The sequence below is a fragment of the Channa argus genome, chromosome 4, assembly GCF_033026475.1.
Source record: "Channa argus isolate prfri chromosome 4, Channa argus male v1.0, whole genome shotgun sequence".
In the NCBI taxonomy this organism is placed as follows: domain Eukaryota; kingdom Metazoa; phylum Chordata; class Actinopteri; order Anabantiformes; family Channidae; genus Channa; species Channa argus.
In genome coordinates, this window is record NC_090200.1 from 19,462,883 (window position 1) to 19,483,718 (window position 20,836).

General features: G+C 39.5%; 1 protein-coding gene across 1 annotated transcript in view; it reads left to right on the forward strand.

Moving 5' to 3' along the window:
* Positions 1–1,515: 1,515 nt before the first annotated feature.
* The window catches only part of trim44 (tripartite motif containing 44), a 44,743-nt gene continuing 25,422 nt past the window's right edge, over positions 1,516–20,836 (forward strand). Inside the window, exons 1-5 of the mRNA XM_067501794.1 lie at positions 1,516–1,763; positions 2,519–3,168; positions 4,606–4,683; positions 12,909–13,199; positions 19,686–19,708. Of these exons, the coding sequence (XP_067357895.1) occupies positions 1,655–1,763; positions 2,519–3,168; positions 4,606–4,683; positions 12,909–13,199; positions 19,686–19,708 (1,151 nt within the window). The 5' untranslated portion in view covers positions 1,516–1,654. The remainder of the gene's footprint in view (positions 1,764–2,518; positions 3,169–4,605; positions 4,684–12,908; positions 13,200–19,685; positions 19,709–20,836) is intronic.

A 20,836-nucleotide genomic window follows, 5' to 3' on the forward strand; every position in this document is an offset into this window, starting at 1 on the left:
ATTGTTTTTTCCTGTCACTGTAATGCACATAACTGTCTTTAAGCTATGATTTCTTTAGCTATGTTGCCTTATTGATTATCAATAAGTGGCCTTAAATCAGAGTGAATAGCTGCAATCTAAATGAAATAAATTGTTGAGATGCTACATGATCTAGCACTACTGCTAACCCTGATCATCAATATATTTCAAGCACAGGCTTGAATATCTCTATGGAGTCTGTAGTGAGTTTTCCTACCCCTGACTTTGGGCATTATGTTTTTGCAGGGTTTTATCTAGCCAACACTGTTTTATATAAATTGTGATATGCTACTTTAATCCCATATCCTTTATGTAATTTCAAAATAATGGTGTAACACAAAGAATCTGGACAAGAAAAGGTGTATCTTCTGAACTTTGTTTAAGGTTGGATCTTTAACAGATATTTAACAGAAAATATCTCCTGCCAACAGATCCAGGGCAGGTGTTCTCATGGGAGGGAAGAATTTTACGTACTCCAAGGCATTTGACATATTGGGTCAAGTCCTGTTTTAATATGTGTGGCTGCATGTACCGCTGAGGGCAGGCCTAATTCTATGAATAATTAGTACATCTATCAAGCCATCTATTATCTGAAACCGCTTATCCTATTCATAACACAGGTGGCTGCAGACAGCCCCAGCAGTCACTGGGTGAAAGGCGGGGTCCACCCTGGACATCCTGTCTATCTTAGGGTCAACACAGAGTGAAATACACAGACAGACGACCACTCACACTCACACTCACAACTAAAGGCAATTTAGTGTCACAAACCAACCAACATAACATGGATGTATTTGGAATATGATAGGAAGTCGGAGTACCTGAAGGACACCCACACAAGCACGGGGAGAACATGCACACTCCAAAAAAAAAATAGACAGCCCAGAATCCGAACAGGGGACCTTCTGGCTTTCAGGCGGCAGGTCAGCACACTAACTATGACCTGCTGAGTCAAGTCCTATTCTCAAATGTGTCTAAGTGTTTGGTAGAGGGCACACCCATATTGAATAGTGATAATTTGCATATTATTCTTTATCTAATAATATATATATGTATATTATTATTATGACTTGGACGTTACTAAAATATAATCATTTATTTATTAAAAAGGGCATCTACGTTGGGTTTCGACAGTCTAACATTAATTTACAGATGGTCCCTAATTATTTGTGCCTTTATGTCCGGAGTAGGTGCCATAAAAAACACACACAAAGTTGTTGAAAATCTATCGAATATCCAACTTAAAACGAACTTCACCGTGGTATAAAACAAAAAAACAAAAAACGTTTTGATTTATTTTGCGCAGCTAACGCTAAACAAGTTAGCTAGTAGGAAATAGGAGCACCTAACGTGGACCACATTTCTTCGTTTTTACAGGTGTAGTAGCTCCCTTCTACCTGCCTCCACTTTATGGTTTCAGTGTCTTTGTTCTGCTTGTTAGACGAGTTTTCTCTCTCCAGCCTCTGTGTGTCTCTGCCGCTCTCATACGCACAAGGAAGTAGGAAGTAGAAAAAAGACAGACAGCAGCTGATGAAAACAAGGAAGTAAATGCCGCCGGATTGAAGCTCGAGCCCCTCTTCTTCTAATATGAATTCAAGGCACAACGATTGTGCTAAAGAAGTTAGCAGTCAAGCTAATGCGTGTACTGACTCTACATGATTTCAAATCAAGCCCTGGAAAGAAAAATAAGAGCAGGAGAGGAAGACTCAGGCGAGGAAGTACATACTGCAGTGAGTTGCACACTGGTAAGCCCCAAAGGAGAAAAGGAGAAAATGCCTCTGTGTGTTTGTGTGAGTCAGAGAGAGAAAGAGCAGAAGGGGGTGGTGGGAGAGGGGGAGTTTTCTTTGCATTGCAGCACTTTTTCTGCCGGTTGTTTATATCAGCAGTGGGAAAGAGCACATAGACAAACAATGCTTAGGAGAGGAATGCTCAGAGGAGAAAGAGAAAGTCAGGAGAAAGAAAAAGTGATTTCTTTGTGTGTGTCTGTGTGCGTGCATTATTCACCAGGGTCTGTTTTCACTGTTTCAGCTTCACACCTGCACAACGGACAAAAAAGAGGGTGAGAGAGCAATAGACAAAAAAAGAACATAACATTAAAAGGTCAGGGCCAGGTGATGTAGAGAGGGGAGAGTGTGGGTTTTTGGCCATGCTGAGGCTACATACAAATGCACTCAGCACATTATGTTTGTGAGTCAGTAAACAAAGTGAGCGTGTTTGCACACAAGTTCAGTGACTGCACGTGGGGTCTTCCTGTTTAAAGTCCTTGCACAACGATGCCTTTTTTTGTGTAACTTGTGTGATAGTGTAGCACTGGATGTTGTTTCCTGGCTGTCTCTACACACCATCTACGGTGGGAATGTTATATCTGAGGGGGTTAGTCCCGAGGATCTTGGACTTTCCCCTGCACAAATGTTAGAACTGTTTACAGAAGGTCACAGCTATTAATAACATTCCCTCTACTATGTGCATCATCTATAAGACTAATTCCTCTAATCCCCAGAATCGTTATCAGTCCCTATGGACTACAAAGGGGAATCCCAGGAAGGAGCCTCAGGGGTGAAAGATGAGGAGCTGCCACAGATGGACGGATCGTGTGATGCGTGTGAGCCTGATGAGGCCCTGCCGGCCACACAAGTGTGCCACACCTGCAGTTTTGCCTTTTGCCCAGTCCATGCTGAGGGACATGCCAGCAGCACACATCACCCATTAATGCCTTACGACCATGAGGGGACACAAGCTAATAGACTTGGCACCCACAGAGACTCCTTAGTTGAGAATGAGGCGGGTGCACAGAGGGCAGCTGTAATGGGCGCAAATCCCTGGATGGCACCTCTTGTAGTGGCAGTGGCTAATGAAAATGAGAGTGGTGACGCTGAAGAGAGAAATGAAGCCTGTAACGGTGTGCTGCTGGGGCCTGAACTGGGCGATGAAGCTGAGGGTGCAGAGGCTGGGCAAGAGCCCATGGCTGCCGGAGTAGCCGCGAAGAGGGACACTGTGACAGTAGAGAGACTGCGCTGTAAGGAGCACGGACAGGAAGGTTCCCTCTACTGTAAACCAGACGAGAAGATAATCTGTGTGGTTTGTGCTGTGCAGGGTGAGCACAGGGATCATGAGATCGTCACTCTGCATGAGGCCTACGTCTGGCAAAAGGTGACTTGTACACACAGATCACGACAGGTTTTATATGGTAGACCAGCATTTTGTGGTTTACTGTATGTCCTCTATGGCATTTCCTTCCTACGGCATGCTCCAGCTCTGTAATCTGTAACGTAATGTATTCAGAGCATTGCCTATGTGGTTTGCATTTCTAATTCAGTATTAACTATTATGCCAATAGCTGTAGGCCCTGTAGTCTTTAAGTCAACTCACCAGGGCTCTGTAAGAGCTCTGTGTAACATTTAATTCTTTAAAATGTCTCATGGCCACACACGTAGCATCAATAATAAGGTAATTTAATTACAAAACTAGATAAATAATTTCTGTGATAACTAAAACCAAAATCAAACCTTATAAATATTCCCAAATGTCCATGTGGCCCTGTCCCAGGTATGACTTTTCCTTAGCATAAAGAATAGCTTCACTGAGTCACCAGTCATTCAGTGTAGCATCGCAGTTAATCTAGCAAGTTGGGTTGATGTTGTGCTGGGCTTTGAGAATAATTCCATCATCACTGTGGGCTCATTTCTGCAGAGCGTAGTGTTTTTGATGATTATAGCACCATTTAGAACCAGTCCGATGTTATCAGCTCACTGAACACATTCACACTGTGTTACTACATAGAGGCCCAATTAAGAGGACTCTGATAGTATCAGAAACCAGGGCTTAGCTTTGGATTAATATTTTGAACAGTCAAGGGTTTTGTTTGGGAACTCTAAAATAAACTAAATCAATTCAAAAATCTCAGCAAGAGCCTAATTTGAAAAACATCTTGTGAAACATCATGAAAAACATGATGTGCTAACAGTGATTTATAGAGCCCGAGAGTTGTCCTCTGCCCTGTGGCTGTACATCTGAAAAACAAAAAAGTAGAGCAGCACACTTCACTGGCTCTCTTACATCACGGCCACATATGGATTGATGAGAGACAAAAAGGGTCACACACGGAGACACACAGCCCAAGGCTCCATTATTTACTCTAGACCTACACTAGTTTTATTCTACTTCCTATGTCAGCGATACAGTATGATTTTGTTTTAGAATTTTTTTGTTGATGTGCACTACACTGAGCATATCAAACTTAACGTTTTAAATTGTAAGTGTGATTTCTTGACTTGCTAAAGACAGGCTTTTAAAAAATGTGTGGACACCGGTATTCACTCAATGATCACATCATGAGTACTAAGATATTAACTAACATTTTTTATATTAATTTTTTCTTTCTTTGTAAGTGTTCCTTATCTGTCTTTGTATAAACATGCAAGGATAGAATATTTTAATTTGATGCCTTGTCAGCAGTTAATAACTATCTATCTAATAACTATCTAACTATCTTACTGGGTGTTTCAAGAGTACAGAAAGAATCTCTGACTACGTGCTGTAGTGAAAAACTTGTTGTTTTTACTGTTTGATTGTCTGTTCAACTTGTAGAGCAGACAGGGTCATGACCTGCTGGGCTGTACACAGCAAATGGCTGAGAAGATCAAGAACAAATGGACCAACCCTGAGGTGAGTACGGACTCCTTTATACAGCCCAGAACACTGAGTCGAATCCACAAGTTTGACAGTAAGACCCATTAAAAAAATAAATAAATCAGCCAAAAGATTTGCTCTCATTTAATAATGAGCTTCAACTCATTCTTATCATGAAATGAGAATTTCTCTGCTGCATTTGACCTCCTTGTAAGGAATAACAGCATACATGAATATTACATTGCTTTTCATTATGTGGTTGTCTCATGTGATTTTGTTAATTTTGCTGATAATTTTCGTTCAAACATTACTTTTAGTGCTGTTAATTAACTGTTAGGATTTTAGACAAAACTTAAAGTGTAGGAAGCATAGTGGCAGCCAATAGCATAGTGGCGGCCAAGCCGCCTCAGCTTAACAGATTAATATGAATGTAGTATTTATTTTGATCCAGACCATGTATGCATGTATTTTTTTATATCATGGTTTTACCTTGATTGAGTTTTTAGTAGGCTTCTAAAAAATCTCGATTGAACCTGGATTTGATCTGTGTGGAGCCAGAGTAGAGAAATAACATAAAGAAATTGTCATCATGCATTTCTAATTTGGTAGGTACAGCAGTAACAACTGTAAGCACTGCAATGATATACACATAGTAGCAGTGGAACCACAGCACCCTAGAACTGGGATAAAGAGAGACTTTAGTGAGATTATGTCATATAGGCGATATGCAGAAAACACGAGAGCCAATTATTTCAATCCATATACTTATCATGCCACCCTATTCACACATCACAGATCTTGCTTGTTGGGTTTCTGCAGATACAATTGTGTTATAAGTGTAGGAGTGATGGCATCACTGTGCGATTACCAAGTCATGTCGTTTCCAGGCTTCGATTGTCACTTTTATGACTCAAAACAGAAGTGCTGTGTCAGAAAGTGTCAGAGGTTGTATTTTAAAAGTGACTGTGACTTTGTTATTGTTATGTATAAAATAGTGGAAAACTGAATACTGAAATATTAATACCTTGTTGAACTGGGTAAGTTGACAAAAATTATTTTATCCAGTCTTGGATTGCGAATGTGGATATGGTGTATTATACACAGTTCAATTGTGAAGGGTTTCTGATAATTTTTACTTCTGCATACAATGTTAAATATAATATATTTGCATATTTATGAATAGTAAAAACACATTTCAATATAACAAAGCCTACTACAGCACAAATACTCATTACATCCCTAATCTGCACACTGTGCAGATATTTGTTTTTTATTTTCCACTTGTTAAATTGCCTTACACCTCGACAGTCAGAGCAGCATGGTCGACCTCAGTTTTATACTGATGGCAGTTACTCAGTTATTGGGTGTGCATTGTGCAAAAGCACATGGCTGGGAACGTAAGTGGTTGTGGCTGTCATCGTGTCTCTGTTAATCTTATGAAACAAAGAAATCCAAAAGAGTGATTGTAACCTTAATATGACTTTCTGTCTAACCTTCAAACATGTTGTGTTCTGGACATTCATGGGTGGCTGGTATATTTCACACACAGTCTCCTGTCTCCCGATTGTCCATCAAAACAGCATCTGCAGACTGAGTTTCCACGAGAAGCAACTTTTAAGTCAGTGGCTGTATTTTCACTACAGGTGTGATGATGGGCACATGTCTATCTGCCACTGATAGTAAAACATTACCTCCGACAGTTACGTGCTTTAAGAGATGTATCAGTGAAGGGCTCCATCAAGCATATACAGCTAGCTCTCAGCTGTTTGGCAGGAGTTGCACCTGCTCTCAAAATCACCCCTGCAGCCCAGGTTCTGCCTTATGCTCTGCTTCTATAACCGTGTCTGAACCCATTGGAGAGCAGTGGCACACAGGAGCATTGTTCACTACCTGCAGAGATGTGACCCATCCACAGTGGCATAATTTGGAAGGTTAATTTGACTGGCCTGTGAGAGGTAGCACTTTTTCTGCCAGTCGACACCCCAACTGAGTTCATGTCTATTATCATACTGAAATATCAGTGCTGCCCCAAGGACTGCCTGGACATTTAGTCTTGTGCTGTTCTTCTGTAGAAGTGCAGTGTGCTCGCAAAAAACACTTACCTGTTCGCTCACATGGTGGTGTTAGAAACCATTATGTGGATTTGTCAGCATGTTGTCTCTGCACTCTCAAATGTCAGCATTTCTTAATATGCGTGACATGTAGCCATCAGCCATCCTGGTGAAGGAAGTTATTTATGTTTGTGTGTCTGTGTGTGAAGTGTAAGGGATGTGAGGTAAAGACAGAGAGGCAGATGGACAGAAGTGGGAGGAGGTTAAATTGCATTGTGTTGACATATTAAAAGACTTCAGAGAGGCATAGGTGTGAGCAGCTCTCTGTGCGGAGCTGAGGGCAGGATGAAAAGTTTTAACCCTAAAGCCGCTGTTTGCTTATTATATTTGGTCTGTTTAATGATGTGCTTTGCTGCAGGTGTGGGGATTTTTAATCACCCAAAGCTCATATATTCATTCTCCACAAGAGGAATGATGATATATAATGCAAAAAACAGTCAAGAAGCTGCATACATATTAATGGGTGACCAGAGGCGTAACATATTAAGAGAAGCCCAGATGGCTGTCAGTCTGTCAGTCAGCCAGTCAGGTAGCATTACCTACTGTCAGAAAGTTGGAAATTATATGTGAAGCATGTTGCGGCTTCAGACCGGGACAGCAGGTAGTCAGCAGATTTATCTCACATGTTTTATTTACTCACTTTTCTGCTGCACAGGGTGTTGTGTAGGGCAGAGCTGCCTATGGAGCAGCCACAGAGCGAGGTGTCCGATATCTAGAAGCAGCATAGCAACATCATCCCAGGCGCTAATGTGTATGTGTGTGCAGTGGCTACATTCATTTTCCCTGCCTCATAAAATCTACAAGAGCAGCAGACACATTAAAGCTGTCTTAGGGAGCCAAGGCTGGGAAACAGACGGGAGAGGCATGAAAAGACTTGGCTGCTGTTGTTAGGTTTATTCATCCTGCTTTTTCTTGCACTCTTCTACCTCATACTTTTCTCTCCCTCTCCACACCTTCTTCTTTCTATTCCATCTCCTATTGCACTTTAAGGCTGTCAGTCCCTTTTTGTCTCCGCTCACAGGATTTTAATTGAATTACTCAGTATCATTCCCCAGAAGGTTGCTTGGCTGACATTGCTTCACTCAAAACCAATAAAAAGGTGCTGTATATTGAAACTCCACTATTATAAAACCGAAGGCCTGCTATCTCATTTTTTCTATTTGAACTTTTCTTACCTTGTATTGCTATACTGACTTATTAAGAGCTGGTGTTTCTCAAATTAACTTTCTGCGTATTGCTGTGTTATGTTGGAGGCTAAATTGATAAATGTAATTTCTGAAAGTCCTAAGAGAGACAGAGAGAGAGAGAAAATGTAGTGTTTAGTGTTCACTTGGAACATGGCCACAATTGCCAAGGGCAAGGACAGTTCAAATCAATTTGCTCCTAATGTTCTATTAATGCTATTAATGCTATTTAGGCCTTTACAAAAACATTGCACAAAACAGACCTCTGAATATGCGGCAGGACTAGCCTCTGATTTGGTAGTAAGAACATTTTTTAAAAATTAACATTTTAACTCTCCCCTTAAGGAGGATGTACATGTGCTATTGCTTTAACTAATAAATTGTAGGTGAATTGGGCGTCATACTGCCATGTACAGTAATTTCAAAGAGGACATGGGGAATTTGTTATAGCCTTGGGCGTTAACTGGAAACATAAATGCTTTTGTCTACAAAAACTATGAAAGCTGTGATGATGGAGCCACTGAAGTGTCAGTCCAGTTGAAGAAGTTAAAGCTGCACCTACTTTGATGTTAGTTGTTTTCATCTTACTTTTGTTTTCCGTTTTAGTGTATCCTGATGTCTCCCCAAAGTAAAACAATAATTTGTTTTAAATCTCAAAGCGTTTGGTGCTTGTTCTGCAGCTTTTTTTTTTTTTTTTTTTTTAAGACTAATGAGAAGCACAACCTTTTTTATAGGTAGTTAGTACAATAGTATGTGAATATTATTCTATTTGAGTGTCATTAACATGTGCTGTGTTGTTACAATGTCTTTAGAACGTCCTCATGTTTTTACCCTCAGAATTCCGCTTCCATAGAGTACTATATTAAGCATTCAAGTTGGCATTTTCCTGTTAAAATAACTTTTTTGATAGACAGGCATGGCCAAAAATTACTTTGGCTATATGGTGTTGCCATCAACATAGGTCTTTTCATTTGGTTGCATTACAGTCATCTCTGAATCACTCAGATAAGAAACGTTCAGTAATATTACAAAGCAAGTGAAAAACATGATTGGCAAAAAATGTGTATGCATAAAGCCCTACCTTTGCTTGAAAAAGAAATTAGCTTTCGTAATCCACTTGCCTGATGTCCAGTCATTGCCTTTACTCCCCACCCCCCCACCTCTTATCCATGCAGCTAGCTCTGCGCTTGTAGACAGTGTGCTGCTGTTTCTCCTGAGGACTCATTTCGTGGCCTCAGATTGCAGCAATGCAAATGAAGATTAACACGCATGAATGCTCCTTCCTTGCTAGCAGGACCAATTCTCTGAGAAATTCTGTCACTGAGTGAAAGGTTCCAAGTGCAGAGGGCTCCTGCGACACAAACACAAAGAGCACTGATTTGGGATCATGTCTCCCATCTGACACTTAGGCCCCAGGGACTAGATGAGAAGACGGGCAACTCTGTAGAAGCCCTAGAGATGGGAGATGCTGTGATGGAATGTGTCAGATTGACGACAGATAAGATAATAAAGATCATATGTTTTAAGTTAGAAATCTACTTTTTTTCATGAAAAATAAAATAAGAAAATATCCAAATACAGTTTTCAGAGTTATGTAAAGTGAAATTAGACAGGAGACATTTATGAATGTTAATTTTATGTAGCAAATGTTAATCACCACATATTTAAAGCTTTCATAACATTTACTGAATGTTACAGGATGTGGTTAATGATCAGCTTATTTGAAATTTTTAAATGCAACGTAATAGCAAAACAAGCGGAGAAGAGATGTAAAATGACTCCGTATCGTTTACCTTAGCTCAGCTAAATGCAGTTAAACCATTTTCCCAACTCTGACATTTCATTTCGACAGAGGAACACATTTTAGATTCAATTAAAATTAGTAAGCAGACACTAGGGACAACTTGGGGGTTCAGTATTTTGCCCAGGTTCACGTCGCCTTGTAGCCAGAAGAACCAAGAGTCGAACCACTGAACTTGATGTTCATGGACAACTGCTTTACTAACTGAGCTACAGCTGCCCCAGATTAAGCTTTAATTTGATCACATTCTAAGAGGGCCTATATGCACTTTGTGGGTTTGTGAGCCTTCATGCACAAACCCACTTTCTTAGCTCAGACCACAAATTTTGTATTTGATTGAGGTCATGGATTTCTGATGGTCACTAAAAGTTTACTTTTGTTCAGGACAAAGTTAAAAGAGTTACTAGAGGACACTAAAATGAAAGCTTCCTTTTTCTTTTTTTTAATGTATACACTGGGAAGAAAAAGGTTTGGAAACACCAAGACCTTATTGTATATTTTCATTGAAATGTCGATGCCAGAAATTCAATAGTGCATGCTCTTAAATTGATCATACAGGCCTTTTAAAATAAGTTTGTGTTCAGTAAACCAATTAGTTTTTTAGTATATTTGCTTCCTCCTTCATAGGGAGAGTGACCTGTCATATTCAGTTTAAATTAGAAATAAAAATGTCAATACTTGCCTTTTAAAGGTAGGTTATTCTCTATGAGAGAAAGCAAAGAAGTCATAGATTTTGGTGTACACTGTAGTTTCCAGGGACCTGCTACAACTGGATCCAATCAGGACAGAGGACACAGTGAAAGACCTAAGTGCACATCTGCCCAAAAAAGAAAAGTCCTTATGAGTATCCTTTTTGAGGAACGGATGCCTTACTGCTCCTGAATTAGCTGCATTGTTGAACAAAACAAGAGAGAAGCAAGTGGGCAGAGACACAGTGAGTAGCAGACTCAGTGCAGCTGGCCTCACGGGCAGATTAGCCTGAGGGGGAAAAAAAAGATGGAGGCATGTAGGTGGAAACGTGATGTTCTGAAGATACTTTGGCAGTGGAAGAGTGGCTGATCTGTGTGCAATGCATCTTCAATCAGCATGGATACCACTCTATATTGAAGAGCCACGTCATTCCCTCTGGGCCATGACTGATTGGGGATAACTTTGTTTTGCAGCAAGGCAATGACCCTAAGCATTTTTGGTTATGGTTATGTAAGACTTATCTAGAGAAGAAAGAAGCTGCTTGAATACTGTCTGTGATGGCTTTGTCAGCTCAATCACTAGACCTTATCCCCCAAATGAGTTCGAGAACAAACAAAAAATATTAAAAATATGTAAGTGTGTAGGTGTTTCCAAACTTTTTCTTGGCAGTGTATGTATGGTTTTGACCATAAATGTACACGGAAGATCTGCTAATATTAGAAAACCCGGTGTGCAATTTTATTTGATCCATCGGCCATTATAAACTGTTGGTCTTTTTATATATTTTTTTCCTCTGATAGTTACATAATTTTACTTTGTTGATAGATCTGGGGAAAAAAATACTTTAGCAAACATTTTACTCATCATCCATATTCCCTGTAGTAGCTAAATAATAAAGCCATGCCTGATTAGAATTAACTAACAAAGTAATAACACTAGGCTACTGTTGTTAATGGAGTCACAGAAATCATTGAAAAAGAATGACACATTGCATTTGGCTAGCTGATAATGAATGTAAATGCCTAGAAGATGTCAAAGCTTTTAGAAATTAATATTTGAAAGGATTATTAGTATTTAGGGAAATTAGATTTGAATATTATATTTGTGGATATTCCATGATGTCTATGACAACTCAATTAGAGCCAACTAAGAGCAAGACATCAGAGACATAAAATTGAGCAACATCAAATTAAGCATTACATTTTAGTCCCATCACAAAATGAAGTAGCAATGCATTGTCAAGTCTTAATGTTTTTTAAGTGCTCAGAGCTAATGTTTAAAATTACGAGTCTTCTATGAGATTTAATTAGTCTATATTATAATTTACTATGGATTTATTATATTTGATCACATCCTTCTATTGTTTTGTGTATTAACATAAGAAACTCCCAGAGGCACAGAAAGACTTGAAAAATTGTTCTTCGTTCTTGTGAAGTCTTCCACATTCACAGATACATTCCATTTGAATATCTGTAAGGAATGAAACATGTTGAACTGTATTGTCTGTCAGTAATGGATTTGGGGCATTGACTGTGGTGAAACAAAAACCGAAAATGATTCTCTGCTTTCAAGTAAGATGTTAACTAACTCCCTCAGTCTGAATCAGGATGAACAATGTGCATGTTTTTTTCTGCTCATACAAAGAAAATAAATTAAAACTGTTACTTCTTGCACTTGATTTAATGGCCAATTTGGAGAATTTTATTACAAATGGCAAACACGCAATAAAACTTTGAGCCCCTAGGGGCCGTGGCTCTGCCAACCTCAGTAAAGACTGATGATTCTTTGCTTCACTGGAGTGAGGGAGGCTTAGGGGAAACAAGATAAAATAGATGGAAAGGAAAAGAGTGAGGTTTTGCTCAAGGGAAGTGGAGAGAGTGAGCAGCTGATGTTCATAGATTGAAGCAATTATAACATATTCAGGAGCAGGGATCATGACAAGGGACTTTGGGTTGTTTTACCTCAGAACAGCATCTGTGTTGGAGGTGGGGCCAACTCAGTGGGAAGGATTGTAAGGAGGCGTCTGTTTATTGAGGTGTTTTAATGTAATGACTCATAGCTAAAGAGTGCCTCATCAGGGAACAGGGAACGGAATTGAAAAGGTATCTCGGTGAACAGTTCAGTTGCCTTGAAAACCAAACAGATGGCTGGAAGTGGTGGAAGGAGCCTCTGAGGTCTCTGTCTACAGATGGGATGGATAGAGTCTACCTCCAGGGGTTCTGCTTCACGCTATCAATTAGCTACTGCATGACAGAGACCATTGAGCTTATTAAAAATAATATTCTTGTCAAACTATAAGAGAGACATTTTGTGTCCCTAATATTCAGTGGTCATTTTTCATGCATCTTCTTTTTTTTCACTTTTGTCATCTTGTTTCTATTTTTACTTGGTGTTTATTTCCGTTTTCTCAGTAAACTCTGAAATAATAATTTATACCCTTTTCCTCTTTGCTTCCTAAACCCATACATCTCTTAGATGTCTACAGAGGAGTTAGAGACCTATGTGAATAGCCAGTTTGATGAGCTCCGCAGATTGGTGCGTCTGGAAGAGAGGAGGACCCTTCACTTGGTGGACCTCAAAGAAGCATTCTTGACAGCGTCCGCTGCTGAGAAAATCGCAGAGATCTCTGTCCAAACTGAGCGACTACAGGAGGAGATGGCCAACATAACACATCAGCTGTGCCTTCTGGAACAAGCTGAGGTGCAGGCAATAGGTCCTGCCGTGGTCGCAGAGGCCCTCGTGGCAGAGCCTGCCCACAGAATGCTGGTGAGAAGAATCTTCTCTCTCTTTCATCCTCTTTTATCCAACTGTGCTTCTTAAACAGTTGATAAAAGTTAATTCATTACACAGTAAAGTGCAGATAAAAATTCAGCAAGTTAATAATGTCACACAATCCCACAGTGACTGACTTTAAGCTGAACTAAGCTACAGTTTAGTACAAGTTGAGTTTTTAATGCCAGTTTCCGTCAGTAAGTAATATAGGCTTTTTAAACTATTACATTATTCTTACCAGTTATACTGGATCCACTTCATTTAAAACTGCATCAGTACAAACCAGGTTTGCCTTGTTAGCTCCCACCCAAAATGACAACCTCAAATCTTAAGGTTTGTTGAGACCATTTTCAAAGGAAAACAGGGTCAATAACTAATTAATCTAAACTTTGAACACAGGAGTCCACTGCCAACATTGCGACTAAGGCCAGCCTTGTAAAAAGCGATACCGTTGCTGTTGTCAATAAACAATTACAAACAATTTGCCTGCCAGTACAAAGCTGTTTTGTTACTGATCATGTGTAGCCAACTTAACAGTGCCTGCTGTAAATACATAATATTGATAATTTTTAACATCACCAGTAGCATGTCTTTCACCGCTTCATGTCATGTAATGACTGAAATGGCAGAGAAAGGCAACTACTAGTGGGAACAAAACTAATGTTACCGCAATTCGGGGCTGGTGCTGGCAGTTTGGTTGGACAGAATTGTGCTGCAATGGTTGGATGGTAACATACCCTTTCATTGTTGGCACTGGCCTCCTGCATATTTCTGCTGTGATATCCATCACCTTGCTTAAACACATCTATGCACTCTGGTTGCTTGCAACGATGGAGACTTGATCCCAGCCCTTCCACTCAAAGGATTATCTTTCTAACGACTATGAAACCTGTCATAAACAGAAAAATGGATATGGTTCCACTGTACACAGGTCTGTTCCAAATGAATGGACAGGCTGCCTTTGTTTATCCAGGCATACACTATATGTATGTGCAGAGACACAGAATTTTCCTTTTTCACACTCAGCTCTGTGTCATTATACAAGTAGTTAAATGAAAAATAAATCGTGAGCTGATGAAGCATAAGTATAACTACATATGGTTATTAGTGAATATAAATAAGAAATGCAGATTTTTCCACACAGGTGCACTGCATGGTACAACAGTTACTATCAAACCATGCTCAGTGGCATGTATAAAAATGCTGGGCAGACCCAGTTAATTCTAATTTTGGATCAAGCTAGCAAGAGGCAAAGATCTATGTGACTTTGAAAGAGTGTTCATTGTTAAGGTGGTGGATGGTAGGAGCTTTAGGAGAAAAAAGTGTGGAAAAAAGACAGATGAGTCATCCTTCATAATATTCTCGACAAGTGGGTGATTACATGTGTGGCACACGTCAAGAAAACGGTATGTGACTGAAGGCTTGACTCCTATAGTTAGGGGCTCTGTTCTTTGCTTCAATGCAAATCAATACAAAGTTATTTTGAGTTTTTGTATTTGGTAAATGGTAAATGGTCTGCACTTATATAGCGCTTTTCTACCTATTGGCACTCAAAGCGCTTTACACTGCTTCTTATTTACCCATTCACACTCACAATCACACACACATTCATACACCGATGGGGGAGCTGCTATGCAGCTGGCCAACACTCACCGGGAGCAACTAAGTTGGGGTTCAGTGTCTTGCTCAAGGACACTTCGACATGTGACTGGAGGAGCCGGGGATTGAACCAACAACTGTGAGATTGGTGGACAACCGCTCTACCTTCCTGCGCCACAGTCGCCCCTATTTATCTTATAGTTTCCCCTGAAGGTAGTGGTCTCTTCCAGCATGACAGTGCCATGGGGCATAGGGGTCACTGGATGGTGGTTTGCTAATAAAAATTATTTGAATCCTATGCATTGGCCTTTACAGTCACCAGTTCCCACACTCGTTGAACACCTACAATAGGTGAGATTTCAGACCAATGTTCCACACTACTACCATCATGAACACCAAATTAGGAATATCTTTTAGAGGACACGTTTTCTATTTCTCCAGGAGAGGTCTCAAGATTTGAATCAGCACTAAGGTGGACTGAAGTTGTTCTCGTGGAAGAACACCTTACTAAGACAGCTGTGTTTGACAGCTGTCTGAATGTTTGACATTTAGTACAGTATTTGACACTCATGCACACAGGAACCTGGAAACTTAAATACCAGCCTCTCTTCAGTTCGTGAGGTCTCTCACACCCAGATGTTTTGTTCAGTTGTAGTTTATAATTTATACATCTGCATGCAGATAAACACCACCAGAAGTGCATGACTTCTTAGTCACTTCAAATCGTGCAGCACTTCACTCCCTCATCTCTCATTTCAACATTGAAGAGGGGCCTTTTACTGCTTATAGGCACCAAATTAGAATATCCCAATGGTCCATTTGTCACTTAGTATACTACACAACAGTCAAGAAAGGAGGCTTGAGTGTTCCCCGGTGATGCTGTTCCAGACCAGCGGGGTTGCAGTAATGATTTTAGCTCATGTGCAGATTGCTTCAGTAACTGTGAAATAAATCCATGTTGAGCTACGTTTATTGAGTTCCTAAATGAATGGAGAAGGTTACAAGTTTCACTTTCATACGTTAGTTATGTCTGGAGTAATAACAGGCACTGTTGTTTTGGTATGTATGATTACTGGACAAGTGTGTTTGGGTATACATAGGGGGTGAATGGAGCAATTCTGTAATCCAGTAATTGTGTATATATGTGTGTTTGTGAACACGCACAATTGACAACTTGTGAAGCGGTGAATGAATAAGGGGCTTCTAAAACAGTTGGTGGTGGAGGTAGCATCAAATCCACTTTTTCAGCAATTGTTTGTTTTTAGTACAAGGTGTTAGGATATATAGAGCCTCCTGGATCAAGAGAATAACTGACTCAAACATGAATTATGTGACTTGCTCATGCTCACTGTTAAGCTCTGTCTTTTAGTGTCTACAAATGGCACATTGAAGAACAATCAGTCACTTTCCCCCTTACTGCATTGTTGCAGGGGTTTCTTGTCTGTGACACAAGAATTGGAACATTCTACCAATACTCATTTAATTAGTTACCGTAGTTGTTTGAAGCGACAGAGATCAACTTCATGTTTAAGATGGTTGTTTGTCTCAAACCTTGGATAAAATCTAATTGGACACTAGAAAAATAGAAATATGCTTTGTTGAAATGAAAATACATTTAATATTTTGACCCTGTTTACTGTTCTGATTGTTTTTGTTTACTTCTTCTCCTGCAAAGCACAATTCAGTCATAATTGCCAGAGAGCTACAGTAATAGCCCCAAGCACATTTAGGAAGCAGCACCTTGATTCTAACTTTTTACAAGAAAAGAAAGACTAGTACTTTAGAGCCAAGTCAGAAAAGCCACTGCTGCTTTGTAAGAACTTTAAGTGCCCAGACTGTTGCTGTGTAAGCCTGTGGAATGGAGCAACTATGATGTAAAATTTTTCTCACCTGCAAAAAAATCCAGCCTTTAAACTGATCAGCAAGAAACAAACCAGTCAAAGAACTAATTACTAATTACCTGTTGTCATGTTAATAAGCTCCCTTCTTTTCTTAAATGCTGCGACAGGAACAGATGGGCACAGCTTAGACACACACACATACACACAAACAATTTAAAAGGGTCAGAAGAAAAATATATCTCAATCTGAGACCAAGATTGAGAATATATTAGTATTTTAGTCAGAGAATTGTGATAACAATGAACACAATCAATAACCTATATCGCAAGTATTCAAGTGTATAACAACACAGTGTTTAGTTAAACACCCACTGAAGACTCTGCAATAATTAAAACACCTCTTTCACTGGGCGGAATGTAGAGCTTGACAATTCAAGCACAGAAGGATTTGTCCCATTTATGGAGGATATAGAGAATACATTAACTAAATAAAAATACAGGCATGCATAGGTAGAAATATTCTAGGTAAAATTTATAATATATATTATATTTTATTAATATATATAACTATTAAGGCATTAAACCTCCCTAATAATAGAGAAACAAAATCGATATTTCAACATATGACTTTCCAAAATGTGGTACAGCATATAGGAACACGTATGAATTTCTGTAGTCTGTGGTTATGTTTAGAAAGGTGGTGGTACAGGCTCATAGAGGACTCTTAGCATGTAAACAAAGCCAAGATGCCCCATTAGTCAGGCAATGGGAGTCCGCACCAGTGACCCAACGCTGACTCAGTCCTGACCCAGGTCACAGCGAAGTACTCAGAGGCTTATTCGCAACAACTCAGCCCTTTGCTCGATGTTGTTGCGTTTAAATAAGCTGAAGCTCTGTTTTCTCTTTATTTCTTTTAATTCAGTTTGTTTCATTGCATGTTTTTTAGTTATTTTTTCTATTTTTTATTTTTATAATTATGTCTACATTTTGAGTAGCGAATCTGTTTTTCTGTTTAGGTTAATTGTATTTTATTTTAGTTAAGGTGGGCCTTTTTAATGTTGCCAATTAAAAGTTGCGTGGCTCTGGTGAGACAGACTCATTGAATAACACGGGCAGCAGTGCAGAGATATTCACTTGTTAAGGTGTTTTGAGTGAGGCTCACACTTTTGACCAGTCAGGGAAGAGGAACAATTTCTGCTAGTATGTTTTGTTTTTGGTTTTTTTTAGCATTCCTCTTTATTGTAATTTTATTATGAGGATTATAGTGATGACTACCAGAGCTGTGCAGAGCATGGTGGAGTGTAAAGAGCGAAGCAAATCTGTATCAAAGCAGAGAGAGGGAGAGCAGGGCTGACTGATTATGAGTCTTATGTTAGCTTAAGTTTATGTTTTGTAACTTTAATATCATTTCATTGTAAATGTCAGCACATGTTTGAGATAGAGCTTATCGCCAAATTGAAACATTCAGGAACACAAATGTGAAGTAAATATTTTCTTTAAATTATAAATGGATCCACTTGAGGTTGCATCTGTTGGTGACTGACACAAGTCTGGGTTGTTTTTAGCTTTCGGAGACTAGTTTTTATTTGTGCACATACTAACTGAGTAGCCCTAAGACATGTAAATAAACTAGGAAATGTTGATTGGTAGTAATATAATTCAGCCCATGATTTCTCTATCTTAACTGGTAATTCGAGTCAGAACAAAGCATTATAGCCCTCAGCTTCTTTCTAATAACATACTTCTTTCCAGTTTGTTTGGGATGGTTCTAAAGAACTCACAATTGAATTTGACCAAATGAAAACAAAGCACACAACTGGGACTGTAACAGCATAACATCTCAGTTGCCATAATATAGAGTAATCACAACAAATATGAAAGACACACGGTATGCATAATTAATGTAAGTCAGCACTTATTTAATTTGACATGCATCCAAGTTGAAACTAGTCAAATTGGATTTACAGACTTGAAGCATTTACAGTCAAGTAAACTTGGACTTAGGAGTTTCTGAATGTGTTTTTCTCTTTAAGTGTCATAAACGTGCCGTTGTTAGCTTTTGACTCATGACTGGACAGTTAACCAACCAAGCAACAGAGACACAGAAGGAAATTTTCAAATATGTACTTTGCATAGGATCAGCCTTGCAGCAACCAGTAAAGAGCTTCTTTGCTGAATGTCAGTTTTGCACCCTGACTTCACAAATAGATTTGTGACTCTATTGAAGTGTTTGAAAAGGTAAACAAAGAAAAATCTCAGCAAGTTCCAATATTTGAAACAAAGTGTTTGTCCAGATCTGAAGCTAATTAAATTTACAGCCAAATCTCAGTCAGTGAGCCAGACAGCCAGTCGGCGCTCTACTCGTCAGCTCTTTTCTCAATTGCTGCGCTGCCAAGGAGCCACTGCCTTCAAGACGCTGTTAGTTACACAGCGTCAAAATCTCTTTCTGGCACAGCCATCACAATGCTGGTTGTCAAGGTCCAGTGTGAAAGCGCCATCCGTGCTGGGCAGAATATTAAAGGTAACATAAGAGGCTGTATAACGCTCAGGGTCCTATTTACTGAAAAAATAAACAAGCAAGACTTCTGAAGGGATGTATTTACATCGAGGAGGAGTTAGTTTTTTTCTATATCTGAAGTGTGATTCAGTTTTTCAATTGGCACACGAAAAAACATTTTGCTTGAAAGGTTTGCATAGGCGTAACATATTGGCACTGAACAAATCACGTCCATCATTTTGACATTGAAAAATCTTTGAAAACCCAGTCAAAATTGAGCAGTTGATGTTTTGTTCCAGACTTCTCCTTTAAAATCTCATGAATATACATACATCTATTCATGAGCTGTGGTGGATGAAAGTGAAAATTAATTGGTCAGATTTAGAGCCACACCAGCTGTGGACCAAGTCGGTGTAAATTATGTTTTTTACCTTGTATTTTTTTAATTGTTATTCACAACACATGTGTTAAAGATTTAAATATCTTTTATTCTTTCTCTCTCTCCTTCCCTCTCTTTCTCCCTTTCTCTCTTTCTTGTTTTCAGCACGACATGGAGGCCAGGCCAAGGTAAGACTGCCAGTGTGATTCATGTTCACCTTTTTATAGCAAGATAGTTTAGCTGCGACTAAGAGCCCTTCAGTTGCTCTTCTCTTAGGTCCTTGTGCCATCAACCACTATGAGACTGACAAGTATTCATCTTGCATAACAACACATACAGACATCTCTCCAAATCTCTCATCCTCTTGCACTTCCACCTGATAGTGTCTTTCTCAAACATCTTAAAAACAGATACAGAGTCACCTATGCACATCTACCCTTCCATGCCTCAAGTCAAACCTGGTCACATGCGAGTCACGTCGGTGCCCCAGCAAAGCAATTAGTAGCTCTCATCTGTGTGTGTGTGCCTGCAGAAATCAAAAGAGGTGACAATCTGCTGGGACCCTTAAAAGGGCTGTGGACAATAGCTGGCAGGCTTTAGCCATATGTACGTGTATGTTTGCCTGTCTGTGCATACACTAATGTTAAAACAAGCTTTTGTGTCATTAGTGGGGTAGTCATTAGCAAGTAGTCTTGCTCCCCAATACAGCATACTATTTACATTTCTACAATCCCAAAGCCTGTGGGCAGGTGTAAGGGAGAGAGAGAATTTGGGCTGGACAGATGCAGCCATATTCTTTTTCTTTCAGCTGCTATTGCAGTGTGTTTGTGTCCGTTTTTGCCAAGGCTACATTTTTCCCCTTTATCTCTGTCTATGTCAGACAATCTAAAATGGATAATCCTCCTCCACTCTCATACTTATTGATCTGTTGACATGAAAAACCTGTCCGCTTCCCTAACCCTCAGAAGGAGTGATTCTAGCACCACCTGCTGTCTCTGCCTCTCCCCTTAGCTGTCTCACTGGGCTTTCATCTTAAAGTACTCCTCCCCTCCACAGATTCAGACATACACATACATGTCCCACACACTCACCTTCAGTAAATGCCAACACATCTGTACTTGGGTAAAAGAATATTATTTTTTGTGATACTTTAAAATGAAGGCTGAATATGAATATAGTCCTATTTTCCACAAAATGGAATTCTGATGAATAACACTGTTTTTTGGCTTGTTTTCCCAAAGTTAACAGAAATTCAATTTTACATTTCACTTTGTACTATTGATATTGTGGCACTGCTTATGGGAAATGTACCATTT